Below are 15,135 nucleotides of genomic sequence, written 5' to 3'. Positions count from 1 at the left end.
ATACACCAACTCATCACAAACGTTCACCATGATAACCACAAGCTTAGCTTCAGCTACTTGGCTGAATAAAATACTCAGCTTTTCAGGTAGGATTTTACAAAACAACTCTAAGGTATTCAACTGTAACACAGTCTCTAGAAGTAGCTAATTTAGATGCCTGCATAATTTTAAATACAGGTAGACACTGACTGCAGGCATGCGCAAGAGACTTTCCTTACTATTTTACCCCAGTTACAGTCTCAAAGATGTTTGTGGCTACTCTAACTGGACCTAGAAAGAGACACAAAAAAGAGTATTCAGATATACTACTTATTTAGGTAAATACAGGAGTTCTACAGAAATATATTAAGATGAGCACAAATCTCAGCTCAGTCTGTCTTAAGTCAGAGCCTTGTTATGCAAGGGGTATTTTGCTAAAACCCAATTTTTTCTAGGGACATACAGCCAAGAATCACAGTTTTCATTTGAACAGATTCTAAGATTCATGCCCTTCACTGCTAAGGAGGAAAACAAAAAGTCAATTTAAAAATTAAAACATGACAAAAAGCAGATCCTTTTTTTGAACAGACATCACATGATTTCCTGCTCCTGAAAGGGGTGAAAATATCTAAAAATGACTGATCACCTACTTCAAATGGCAGTAAAATTGCTGAGTTGCAGAAGTAGACCTTATAATCTGAACAGATGAAGAAGCTGTGATATTTCTTCTACTGTAGCCTGACAGAATAAATTGAGCAATGTAAAGGGACTAATGACAATTTTATTTATTTAAGCTAGAGAGAGTTATGAGAGTCATTTCTTTATTATTTAAAAACTACTGCTAAAAATCTGGTTAAAAAAAAAGAGGGGGAGAAGGGGGAGGGAATCATTAAATTACCTGAAAGTCATCATAAGGGAACAGTAGCATTTCCCGTAAGGCATCATTCAAAATTTGTGTTTTCCTCTGAACGATGACATTTTCATAGTCTATTGGTTCTATGAGTTTTGGTTTTGCCTAGAAGAGAAAAAAAGAAATTCAGGTATACTGTGGAAAAACTACAACTGTTGGCTGCTTTAACAAGTAACTCTTTAAAATGTTGGCAGAATGAGATTTCACCTTCACCAAAAAATGACTAATGAAAATGTAGACTTCAAGTCACTCGATACCATATGGATAAGCACAACTGATATTTATGCAGACAAGCACACTATTTGTATCAGAAAGAAGAAATAAAACTATTTCAAAAAAAAAAACACTAAGGCAGAGCTTATCAGAATAAACATTTGTATATTTACAGCATAAACAAACAGGAAAAAAAAAACTGCAAAAAAACCCTGCTAATCTCTTTAGTAATTACCTTTGCTTAATGCTGCCCAGAGAGCTCTGATCTGGGTTCAGCAGGGATTAAAACACATAGTCTTAGCTTTGAGCTTTGTTTTAATTCAGGAAAAACCTGCAATAAGGATAGGCTAATTCACATTCCTACTTCTCTATAGTTTTTACAGAATTCCCATAGGCCATTTTTCTTCCTCTTAATTGAATGTGTAGCTTTCTTCAGATACTACGCGCTATTCAACATTTAAAGCACTACACAGCGGTCAAAGCATTACAGCTGGCTGTGCACAATCAGTGAAAAACCTTCATTCACCTCGCCAAGCATTCTGTTCACTGGGCAGATAGCAAAACAGATTTAGAGAGAGTTCTGAGTGATGCAGCATGCCAAAACCTTTATTTTTTGAGCGTGAATCCCCAGGCAACAGAGACTTTTGTCACACGTATTTTCTTTCTCCAATGACTCCAAATTTTGCCCATTTTGAGGAAACTGAAAAGCAGAAAAGGCCGAAATCCAGTGGAAGACAGGCCTCTTTACTGTCACTGACTAATTAAATTTATAACAACTTTAAACACTTGTGAATATAAATTACTTCAGAAATATAAATAATTTTGTATTACATGATAAAAAATACAGATATACTATACGGTAACAGCTGCTAGTAAAGCTTTATCTATATCTAGGCACTGAAAGGAACAGCAAACTAAAAGAATGAGCTGAAACATTATTTTTGTATGTCTCAGAAACATTACACTATCTTGAAACTGGGATTTCTTTATGAAATGAACTGTACTCAGGGCAAAGACTTTTTTTTCAGGGCTTTTGACGTAAAATATTACTATCATCAAATTATCGTGACAAGTTTCGGGGCGTGAAGAAGCTTTCAAATTCAAATGAAGTACACGAAAACACCATTCAGAAGCCAAGACACCCTCTGCTCACTTGTCTCCCACTTCCAGTGAGGGCACCAGGTCTCCACCTACCCAGGCAAGCGAGGTGAGGCCTGCCAGTCACTGAGCCTGAGCTCAGTGCAGTACGCTCTTATATTCAAGGAAGGTTTAGATACCACAACAGTGCTGTGGCCATGTCGGTGTTTGCAATGCTACTACTCCTTCTGAAGAGTTTCTCATGAGAAATGATGCTGAATGTGCTGCATTGGCAGGCTGAGTGCCTCTTCCAGGCTGACCAGCCTTTAGGAGAAACAAAATAATCCATATTAAATAGGGTCCAAGAAACATATAGGGGATCGAAGACCACTTCAGCCATGTATACAATCAATACTTTTGGTTAGCTGAAGCTTCGGATTCACAACTGGCTTAAATTAATCGAAAGGAGGGCTGACACCAAAATGACCCTCTCTCTCGTGGCACATTCCTGAGGCTTCTCACACTAGTACCAGACAACTGAATAGTCACATTTTTGAGCCAAATTAGGAGCCGATCTGGCTTTAGAGGGCTCTTCCAAACCAGCCAGCTCTCGGGCAGACTGGCTCTGCGGAAGGCTGCACAGACGACGGCACAACCACTGGTGCCAGCGGGCAGGAGCTGATGGAACCCTTTCGGAAGCAGGGCAGCTTCACATCAAACCAGGGCATGAGACTCTGTCCTAATTAAATGCTGCTGCAGAAGCATTTTGAATTCTGGTACTTAGTTTCAGTGTAACTTGCAATCTTAAAAATATCCTTAAAAAAAATAATAATAATAATAATTCAGGACAAATATTTTAATAGTCTTAAAATGCAATTTGAGAAGCTTTTGTAAAGGAAAGAAGAAACAACCATGGCCAATACCGTCACAAAGTTCACCCTATCAGGACATCTACTATCCGAACTCGCACGCAGGCAGATCATGGCATCAATTCCAGTTGATAGCAAGGGAAAGCTTGTCACCGCAACTTGGCAATGGATTTTCACGTGGAGCTGCACATGATCATCTTTCTCTTGCTTTTTCTCCCTGGTGCTGAGAAACTACATCCATGCTCCTGCTAATGCTCTTGTGAAGGTGATTGGGGAAGACGAAGAAAGCTAGCTCTGGCTCCTCTCATTTTATCAGAATCAAGAGAGGAAAAGGGTTACTTTTAAAAACAACTAAAATTATTTCATTTACACACACACACAATCACTTCTGTAGCATGCTAATTCAAAAACCAAGGACGCGCATACTTCAGCTCCTAAAAGCACCCGGTTCATTGCAAACGCATGACTATACCCTATAGACACAAAATAAGTCCACCACAACCTAAAGCTGATAAAAAAGATCTTTAAAAGCAAATGCTCACATTTTGCTTACGTGTAGTAAACATGACTAAAACAAAATCTCTACTTTACTAGAAGCTTTTAAAGAATCTAAAGCTCTCTGGAGCTGATGCCCTGAATATGCATCTGTCCTCGAAGTCTGTGGGACATGGGTGTAGCTAATGGGACCAGAACGCCACGCCATCTTCCTATTTAATCAGTGAAGTACCTGATTTACAGAAATATCCTTTCTGTAAGAACTCTTGAAGATTTTCCTTCTCCTAGTTTTTCCAGAGCGTTACTCAATTTTTTTTTGTCATTTGTCAGATTCAAAAGGAAGAGGATGTTTTATCAGTTTAAACCAGATATGAAAAAGAAAACAATAAACAGCACACTGCCTTGGCATTTAGCCAGCCCTACAACATCACAAGGAAGCAGATTCTCTCTCAAGCTCTTTTTCAGAAAAAAGATTTTTCCGGTGTATTATTGCATGTAATATATATTAAAAAAAAAAAAAGGCACTATGTATATACATTGTTATTGAATATGATTTATGAAACAGCTGACACAGATAAAACTCAGCCTGGTCAAGACTGCATAACCAAGCTTACAGATACAAAAGTCAGTCTCTCAGACAAGACCTAATTTTTCCAATTAATTTGAAGAAACGATATTTTTATCTCAGTAATCTAAGAAAACGCTAAGAGCACAGGGTTTCATGGAGCTCAGCACTTGACCTACCCACTGCTGTGTTTGTAGGAAACCAAAACAAAGGAAGTACCTGCTGTACCACTTAGATTTTGGCAGTGTGTTATAGGCACGGAAATTTATCAGAAATGAGAAGCATTTTAAAACAGCAGTCATGGCACCCACATAGTAACTGGTTTAATCTGCTAGAATGTCATTTATATATTTGGACAAGTAGTGTCAAAAGAAATCAGATAAAAAGAATATTAAGTTAGGAGTTCAATGACTGCCTACATTATGTATTAGAGAAAAAATAATATGGTATGTTTTTTTTTCATATGTCTCATGAGACAAATTTGATCTTCCCCTCACCTTCCCACAAAACAAGGGATGATCAAGTTTTTCATAAGTGGGGATTAGTTAGCCTCATGCCATGAAACATCATTTGCCTTATAAAACCATATTTAGCATATGCTCCTGCAAAAGCTTATTAACAAGTCCTCATTAAAAGTAAATTTACCAGATTTATCAACTTTAAGTGTAACTTTTTGAATATATTTTATCTTAGAGCTTGTTCTTAAATACTGTATTACACATTATCCCTTTCTTATGTATGGTTGATTTTGTGACTTGAACTTCAGGGCAGTGGGAGGGAATAAACTTCTGTGGCTTTATGTAAAGACCACATTACCACTATGCATATACTTAAGGAACAAGATGCTTTCATTGACAAATTCAAAACTTTTATGCCTCTGGGACCTGAAAGAATGAAATGCATTCTTCAAGTCACCGGTTCTCATGCTTACATAAACAGACCAGGGCTAGAAAGAATCACCCACGCAAAGAGTAAATGGTTATCCAGACTTTTTTTGTACTGTGTTTCTTTAAGAAACAGGAATTATGTTTCTATTTTTTCAGTTTAACCAGAAAGCCTGAAAAATCTTGTTCTATTGTTTATCCAAGACTTAAGGGGTCTGTAACAGAAAGGAGTTCCAAAACTCAATGAACATAGCCTAAATTACAAAGCATTGTGCTTTCATTTACAAGAAGTACTTAGCTGACAATCAAGATCCATTTAAACACAAGAACATTTTTCAGAGCTCAAACATTTTGTCAAGACCTTCTGAATTGCCAGTATTTACATCAGGTTTTTAACATGGATGCAGTTCCAGTTATTTGATTTCTAGCCTCCTCTGCTATTTGCTTTACCTTCAGACACAAAGCAAGCATGCTGTATCCTGTTAAGTTCTCCTACCAGCACAGAAGCTTCTGACAACAGAAATAGGTGTGGGCAGTGCTCTATTAGACAGAAGAACTCACTTTTATGCTTCAAATCTATTTCCAAGAGAAAGATGGCCTCCGGATGCTCCAGCCTCCCAGAGACATCATCTGGTTTGAAAGCAGCTGCTACTTTCAAACAACTCCCAGAGCGCAACTGGACAGCACGTGTGCTAATTTGGTGACTCGTACAACAGCCACCACGAGAGCAGTTCATCCCAAGTGAGGCTCTGGGGCACCACCTAACCAGGGAATAAGAAGTTTGGGTTAAAATCTGTCAGACTTCTGTTTTCTACACACTACTCATAGAAGCCCAAATTAACTCATCATGGTGTTGAAAATTACGCAAGACAGCAGAACAATACCTACAGGATCACAGGATGGCTGAGGGTGGAAGGGACCTTGGAGGCTCCAGTCCCTTGCTCAAGCAGGGACACCTACAGCAAGTTGCCCAGGACCACGCATTTTATTATTTTTAAGTACTTCAGTTTTACTTTGTTCCCATCTCTTAAAAGTTATTCTCTGTTTCTCAACATGGAAAAGAATCCAAATAATTTTTTTTTAAAGTTTAAAAGAATTTATGAACACAATTTACTTCTCTTACAAAAGTTTGACCTACCAAGTGGCTTCTTAAGGGGACTAACATGATACAGCGCAATGAAAATAAGACTTCTAACACCACAGTTTCAAGTAGCAGGCACACAGTGGCTCAATGTCAAAACTAGACAATTCAGACAAATATCTGTATCTTTATCAAAAAAGCACTTGGCCTCCTGAAAGTTCTGTTGAGGTGAACTACCGCTTGGATTTTTTCCCCCCCTACAGTAACAAAAATAAAAGAGGTGAACCACTAACCTTGATTTAGAGAGTTATACTTTATTTCAAACAGGAATTCATTAGGGAAATTTTACAGCCTGTTTCACGCAGATGATCTAACCAAAAGACCATGGTGATCTTTTCTGACTTTAACAATGATTCTGCAAAATTTATTCTCTTTAGCATCCTACTATAAGCAGAAAAATATAATTCAGGCACAGCACTCAATCAAATAACATAGTTTCAATATCACATAGTGCTCAGAGCTCTAAATATTTCGTTTCCTACGTATTCTGGCAGACTCGTAAATTGCATTTACTAGACTTGGATACATATTGCAAAAAAACAGCTGATTTTGTCCAACCATTATAAAGACTACTCAAAAAAAACCTGCGTTATGTAAATCACGTCATAATCACCCAAACAAGAGAAAGGCAGCTACACCTGAAAGAATGTTTTAGGCTACAGCCAACACAAAGTATTCCCAGAGTAAACCAGACACCCTGTCTCAAAAGGGAGACTCAAAAAGTAATCTCGTACAATTCTATTGTTTTCTGGATTAGAAACGTTAGATTCTGCTGTTTACGTTTTGCAACACCAGTCAGCAACGTATCAGCCTTACTCGTTACCTTACCACACCCCTACCAGCACGAAAATACCTACTTCTACTATGGCAGTAAAAATCTAGTGCAACACCCCAGCCCAGTGAAACCAAAATGGACCCAAACACTATTGTTGGGTGAAACACACAACCCTACTTTCTGCTTTCTGTCTAGCAGTGCATACAGCACAGTGTCCTTGTGACATTTCATCTAGTTTTCCTCAAAAAAGGGCAAAAATGGATATCCTGCATTCTATAATTATATGCCATATATACACTTCTATATATGTAACAGATTAAGACAAAATTAGCAACTGAAAGGAAAGCAAAGACATTTTTGTGACACCTATGTGGAACCTAAATGTTCTCCCTTAAAATATTGACTTTTGTTGTGAACGCACCCACTTTATCTAAAAATATCAAACGGGAGGGGAAACACTGCTGATATCAACCCACGAATATTAAAACCTAGTAGTTCCTAGAAAATTAAAAGGACATACTTCATAAATGGTTATAACTAAATGCAGCAACCTTTTATACTTTTTTCCCCCCTAAAAGCACATAGTGATCAACTGCAGTACTCTAAGTATCTGCAGAAACACTAAATATCCTCTCAGAGTACTCATGGGGGAATAAAAACAGTTCTAAATAAAGTTAAACATTCCAAAGGCAGGAAAGCACACACAAGATTAGCTCATATTGTACTGATGAAAATCTGGACCAGAAATGAGAACACACCCATACAGAAAAAACATGTTTTACTAACAATTGCTCTGAACAGAGCGAAACTAAAGAAAACAATGTAAAGAAAGAAAATCTGTCTTGCTAACACACATGTAAGCTCCCAGTTATGTACAGAAACAATTCCCATAAAGCCACAGATGTGTATTAGTACGTACGCCAATTTTTTTTTTGTTTGAGTCTTAAATGCATAGCATGGAATTCCAATGGGGCTGGGGGAGGCACAGGGTGAGGATCACAGCCCCCGCTAACTTCAACCACAGCCGGACAAAAAGGAGGAGACCTTCCTCCTTTTAGTCAGCAATTAAGTATGAGATATTGTTAAGTAACAAGGGAATTTCAGTAAGAATGATTTATGTACCTCTTTCTACTGATACGTGTTTAGCAACCCTCCTCTGTTACTTGAAAAGGTTTATTGTCCTAGCTGCAGCGAGTTGGTGGATTCATTACAGCTTGCTTATTATGTTCTCTTGCTGTCCTGTTGCCATTCCAACAGAACTAGTGTGTAGCAACAGAAAAAAAATGATTTTATTTGATCACCTCCCTCACATACAGGAACATCGCCTTTCCCCACACTGGAAAGTACTGTAAAACTTTAAATCCCTAAACAACGTGCATTGAAGACATTGAAAAATAGACCCTTTAACATATGTACACCTGAATTTAGACAGTTCTTCGAAAATTTAAGTAAAATTTAACCATTACACGCATAGAGAGTTTCAATACATTTGAATTGAAAGGTACACAGCGCACTTAAAAAAACACAGGTGGATTTTGAAGTGTAAAGTCTTCGCCCTTCGTGAGACTACCCCGGACACAACAGACACCGAAAAGCAGCTGGTGTGAAAGCTAGATTCCAAAGTCACACTCGGAGGGAACCAAAGACGTGGTAAACCAGAACTGCCAAAATTAATTTATTAATTTAAAAGGCAGAGAACAGACAAAGAACCAAAACCAAATCTGAGATATACCTACACAAGAGAGCTGGAGCTTCTCGTTAGCATCAAATTAAGCAGTTTCAGACAGAACTGGAGTTACTAGAGGGAAGAGAGAGCTTGTTTAAATGAATCTTACCATCACTACCACAGCAGGACTGTCCCCTTCTGCTTCACAAGCACCTGCATCCTTGCGCTGCTGCGGAGACTCTATAACAAGGTCTTTTTTAGGATTTCTGTTTGTTCTTGCCTGCATTCTTTGATTGAAAATACAAAGAACAGCAAAACTGTATGGGTTTTGGCATCAAAATAATTAACATGCCAGTGATCCAGTGAAAACAATAGCTTTTTCCCAGCACAAGCAGCAGAAAAGTACAAACTAGTCTAACTTCTCAGCTGCAGTTTGCTAAATCTGTCATGGTGGGAATGCATGACAGACAAAGGCCAGCCCCTAAGCGTGTTGTATTCCTCCAGAGGAGGGGAAAAAAAAGAAAAGGTGGATCCACTGTAATGCCTTAAGGTTATGAATCAAACACAGAAGAGAATGCGCGTTTCTAAAATGACCAAGTAAAACTGCCCAAGTTGTTACAGCACTTATAAAATAAAAGATTTGGTATTTTGAAATATTTTTATCACAAAAATTAGCAAGATTTTGATATATAAACATCTTCTATACTTTAGAAGGATAAAGCTTTTAATATCACTCAGGTACTGATCTTGATCACTAATCAAGTACTTTCTCTAGGACCAATGCCTCAAACAGATAAATTGGACTTTTTTAATTTAATTTTTTTTTTAATCAGTTGGAAGGAGAGGGGGGAGAAATGCTCTTTTTAACCTTCGTGCTAAATCCATTTTATAAATTTACATTAACATCACACTATCTTACAGTAAAAACCTTACCTCTAAAGATACTAACTCAAAAATAAGAGGGGTACAAACTCCTCTTTACACCTTCAATTTTCAAGTGCTCAGTTCTTCAGGTGAACTACCAGTCCCCCTCAGTCTCTCTACTTATTAAGTCACACTCTCTACCTCTGCCGGTTCACTCCTCCCTCTGTGGAACCCTCCAGCATCTTCTACCTGTCTATGACCAAGCACGCTCCAAGAAAACACTGAGAAGACAAAGCAACATCTCTACACATCTTGACTGAAGTCACTTAGAATCACAGAACCATTAAGGTTGGAAGAGACCTTCAAGCTCATCTGGTCCAACCATCCCCCTACCACCAGTGTCACCCACTGAACCATGTCCCTGAGCACCACGTCCAACCTTTCCTTGAACAGCCCCAGGGACGGTGACTCCTCCACCTCCCTGGGCAACCCGTCCCAATGCCTGACTGCTGTTTCTGAGAAGAAATGTCTCCTCATTTCCAACCTAAACCTCCCCTGGTGCAACTTGAGGCCATTCCTTATAGTCCTATCACTAGTTACCTGCGAGAAGATACTGACACTCAGCACCCTACAACTTACTTCCTCAGCTCTCCAGCCATGAGGAGTTGCCAGGCATCACCCGCTGGCTTTGGCTTCCACGTGATTATTTTATTTTTTGACAATGCAAGACATTGGGGCTGGGGGTCTTCCCTGTCTCGTGAAGATTTTTCAGAAGCATCTCTTGGTCCCCCAATTCAAGAATTCAAGCCCTTAGCGGTCAGTATCTTCCATCCCCAACCTTACCTGGAATACAAACTCAAGCCATGCTTCAATCGTGCTTTTGTAAACCAGTGAGGTCTCACACTTTACCACTGCTCAGAGACACCATTCAGCAGATACACGCTCACAAAGTAAGAGGCAAAAATTTTTAATCAGGATCATCACTATACAACCCTTTAGCGTAGTGCAAAGCAAATTGGTATGCAACTGAGTTGATGATTTGGCTAATTTTGAAGGTTCAACTAGCCTAGCTCCCTCATGTAGTAGTTTTAATGTATGATTGTATGCTAAATTCATCCTGGAAAAAAAAAAAAGTGCCATGAACAGCTTTCTTCAGGTTTTGAGAGAGGTATTTTGGTTTTTCTCTTTGCCTCTTTTTAACATTAATGAATTACATATGACCTCCAAATGCACAAACCTCGGTGGCTATATTTACCTGTCAAAAAGACAACTGAGAGAAAATTCAATTTCCAAGTGAAGCAGGACCCTAACTCAGACTCCCTGTCCACTGGACCAACCACACAGCTTTGGAAACTAAGCCACTACCTTTATTCACTTCTCAGCTCTGCTCCACTTCTTTGCACAGTTAGTTATCACACTTCAGTATAACAGACATTGTCAATCTTGACATCAATTTTTCTTATCCTCTTATAGAGAGAAGTTCATCCTAATCTGAAGAAACCAGATTGAGTTGTGGAAAAGCTCAAATATCCACTTTTTTGGCTAGTATTTTTAAGAAGACACATTTTCAGGAGCAGGTTTCTTATCCTTCAGGCCTAACTTAAGATGTTAATATTCCTTTCTCTTCCCCTTGTCCACTGCCACTCTCCCTGCTCTCATACCTGCCCACATAACCCTATCTTGGCTTATTGTAATTGTGAAACTGAATCTGACCAACAGTTTGCCCATCCCATCCACTATGCAAGTCCATTTGCAATGAGCGAAGAGAAAGAAACAATAAAATTAACTTACTCTTAATCAAGATAATAATGACTCACTGTGCTCCTGTCTTTCTCTCTAGGAAAAACAATCGAGTTCAATGCATTTACTTTTCAAGCAGCCTTTCTAACATGTAGATGCTCTAGAAAACAACACTTTATGAAGCTTCATTAAGAGTTAAGAGAAGGAAACTAGCAGTTCAGTCAAATTTACAAAAACAGACCTTCCTGTGTAAGTCAAGGTAGACAATAGTTCAAGAGCATTCAGCTACACTTAGCTTTTATTTTGCACCAGCTCCTTTTGTTTTCAGAAAACGGAAGTGCACAACAGCTTAGACTAAATTATACCATTACTTGAGGATGCAGCTGCCAAACAGGAATTTGTTTCATTGAGATGGGCTGCAATTATACTTAACTGAAACCAGCAATGCAGTCTCCTTGTGCACACAGTACTTGCAAACGCTCACTAAGAAAGAGTTAAAAAATCATACATGTTAAGTAGTTTCTCTTCTAGTTAATTTAACAAAGACTTCTACTTTTGAACTGCAACAACTGTTTTGTCCACTTCAGGTACTCCTCTGGAATGGATCTGAATTACTTTCATTCAGTTTAAGCGTGATGTTCTTTGCCCATCATTCTTCCTATTCTTAAAATAGGAGGAAGGACAAGAAGAAAGCCAGGAGGCCAACATTTTTATAACATCAGTTTAAAGATAACGTCGTTTTTTCTACCAAATGGTTGATGTAATTTCTAGCCTGTATTTCACTAACACATACGTTATCAGAGGAGGTTGTTTTACTTAACACATGCAAGTACAAAGCAGTACCTACAGAGCGACATCCTGCGTGAAACAGACCTTAACTGCTAAAATAGATGTGTTTCCAACACTTACGCCCTCCGGAGGACTTCACGATTACCTCAGTGATTTAATCCACACAAAAAAAAAAAAAAAAAAGGAAAAACCAAGCCATAAACATGAGATACTGCTTACCTAGCCACCACAGGCAAAAGAAGGTTACATTATAACAGAGTTATATCAAAAAAATTGCCCAAACCAACTTACGATTCACAAAGTAAAAGATGAAGAACAGGATTTTCAGACACAAAATTTACCACCTCGCTACACGACCTGTAGTTCAAGTCATGGAACTGCAATTCACAAAATAAGATAACTCATTTTTATGAGACAGTTACCTAAGTAAGGATCAACAGATTCCAGGAAAACAACTTAAGTGCAAAAAAAAAAAAGTTGCTGTGTCAAACTTATTTATCTGCATTTCCAACATGACTCCCAGAATTGCAGGAAATTACTAGCTAAGTGGAGACCTACCTGAAAAATAACTCAGATCATTATGGAAACAATACATTTCATCTCTTTAAAAACATAGTGGCTTGAAGAACTTTTCACGGTACCTTTAATAAACAGTACTTTGCATATTACTTCCATTTGCCAAATATTTGGCTCCCTTCTTGCCTCACATTCCCTTGAGGAATTACCTATGTACTTACAAAATTACATGGGTGAAAGAGTTCTCAGTATTCCCAGCATATCTCAGTGTTTCATCCAGCAAACTTGCTGCTCAAAAGACAAGTCCCCACATACACCTTCTTATTCTTTCAATCACTTTTCCCACCAAGAGCTGGCTTCCTAACGTACCATACCACAAAATGAAGAGTCAGCAATGAAGAAAACGGGCAGCACATGAGAATTTCCTCTGAACTTGGATGGAGGAAAGGAGTAAAAACTGAGTAGCTTAATGGCAGCTCTTTTGCTCCAAGTCCCATTTACAACCTGCATCAAGATGACTAAGCTCAACCTAGAACAGTCCATTTGGAAGGGACCTAATTCCAATTCTAATCATCTCTGTTGAGTGGCCAGTATCAGCACTCACTATACCTACCAGGCATCAAATTTGTCTCTGTTACCTGTTCTAGGGAATGAACTGTTGCTTAACTTGTAGCAACAGAAGGCCAAGGGGAAAAGGGGAAGGAATAATCCTACTTTAGCTTTACTTTGGATATCCTGTACGTATGAAAATAGAAGAATTTGACAACATCATTTACTAGAACTCCTTATATGCCCTCTACTCCTTTAGGGCACTTTAAATTCCCCTGCAGCTTACAGCATCTCTTAACAGATAATGCTCAAAAATGGGAGGAAGGATGGGCTGCTAGAGGGGTTTTATGCTGTGTTTTCCTGCAGGTTTTTTGTGTTTTTTCTTTTCAAGACATTAGTTCATACGAAAATACGGACCCACTTAAGCAGAATGACAAGCACTATTAAAAGCCAATACTTCTAGCTCTCATCTGTATCAGTAAGAGATACTCTAGCACTGCTCTCCCACACTTGGCACCCTGCCTTGCAGCTGTATTAAAGGCATAACATTTCATGTCAGTGGAAGTCTTGCAGCTATACATATCCAAAAGCTGCCAAGTTTCTTAAGTGACCAACAGATAGATGCTTGCCCGGGGAAAATATATTCAAAAGTTCAAGAGAACGGCTGAGCCAGTTGACAGCAAATTGAACACAGCACACAGCTCACCTGGCAGTTTCTTGCCGAGCACATTATATTCAGATGAACTAGGAAAGGTCACAAAAAAAAAAAAATCAGTTCAGAAGACTGGTTCCTTCTAAGTAAACAGAATCACAGAACAGTGTGGGTTGGAAAGGAACCTAATGATCATCTGGCTCCAACTTCATGAAGGTCAAGGCCAACGTGCAAGGTCCTGCACCTGGGCTGGAGCAATCCCATGAATTCATGAATACACGAATCCAGGCCGGGTGATGAGTGGATTGAGAGCAGCCCACAGGGGAAGGACCTGTGGGTATTGGTGGACAAAAAACCGAGCATAAGCAGGGAATGTGCACTTGCATCCCAGAAAGCCAACCGTGCCCTGGGCTGTATCAAAAGAAGTGTGGCCAGCAGGTCAAGGGAGGCTGCGTTAGCTGCCACCAATCACTTCCTTATTGCCCATGTGCCTTAGCAGTTTCCAGAAGGATCTGCTCCGTAAGCTTGCCAGGCACAGAGGTAAAACTGACCAGCCTGTATTTCCCCAGATCTCCCTTTTCTCTCTTTTTAAAATGGGGACTATGTTTCCCCTCTTCCAGTCAGCGGGAACTCCACCAGACTGCCACGACATCTCAAATACCATGGACGGTGGCTTCGCAACTATGTCCACCAGTTCCCTCAGGACCCTCAGATGCATCTCATGAGGTCCCATGGACTTGTGCACCTCCAGGTTCCTTAGGTGATCTCAAATCAGATCCTCTCCTACAGCAAGTTCTTCAATCTCCCAGTCCCTGCCTTTGCCTTCTGGGGCTTGGGCTATGCAGCTAGAGCTCTTGCTGGTGAAGGCTAAGCAAAAGAAGTTCTTTGCAAGAAGAACCTCACCTTTCTCCATACTCCAGGCAACCAGGTCTCCCATTTCCTTCAGCAGAGGGCCAACATTTCCCCTAGTCTTCTTTTTATCACTGACCTACTTACAGATGCCTTTCTTGTTGCCCCCAACATCCCTGACCATATTCAGTTACATCTGGGCTTTAGTTTTCCTAACCTGATCCCTGGCTGCTAAGGGACTTCCTCTGTTGGGATGCATCGCTCCTGAGTTTGGAAGGTGATCACTGAATTAACTGGCCTTCTTGGGCCCTATTCCCTCCAGGGCTTTATCTGACAGTACTCTACCAAGCAGATCAATGAAGAGACCAAAGTCTGCCCTCCTGAAATCCAGACTGGTGAGCTTGCTCTGCACCCTCCTTGTTGCCCTCAGGATCTTGAATCCCACCATTTCACAGTCTCTGCAGCCAAGGCTGCCTTTGACCTTCACATTCTGTGTGTCATACGTGTCATACTTTTGCATACTGTAATCTATGAAGCATCAACTTCAGGTGCGCTTGCCTGACTCACAGGTGACTGATTCACTTCATGCCATCTAAATAGAA

At 39.5% G+C, this 15,135-nt stretch overlaps 1 protein-coding gene across 14 annotated transcripts in view; it reads right to left on the bottom strand.

The window, feature by feature from the left end:
* Positions 1-15,135, bottom strand: part of DOCK9 (dedicator of cytokinesis 9) — a 129,305-nt gene that overhangs the window by 91,469 nt on the left and 22,701 nt on the right. For 12 of the 14 annotated variants that reach the window (XM_066986508.1, XM_048072715.2, XM_048072718.2 and 9 more), the window contains exon 2: positions 878-994. In XM_066986508.1, coding sequence (XP_066842609.1) covers positions 878-994 — 117 coding nt within the window. Of the gene's footprint in view, positions 1-877; positions 995-8,743; positions 9,032-15,135 lie in introns of those variants that run through there. The other 2 variants (XM_013174428.3, XM_048072716.2) reach the window with 1 other exon arrangement.

This window comes from Anser cygnoides, chromosome 1 (genome assembly GCF_040182565.1).
Source record: "Anser cygnoides isolate HZ-2024a breed goose chromosome 1, Taihu_goose_T2T_genome, whole genome shotgun sequence".
Taxonomy (NCBI): domain Eukaryota; kingdom Metazoa; phylum Chordata; class Aves; order Anseriformes; family Anatidae; genus Anser; species Anser cygnoides.
This window is presented reverse-complemented; position numbering and strand designations above follow the sequence as displayed.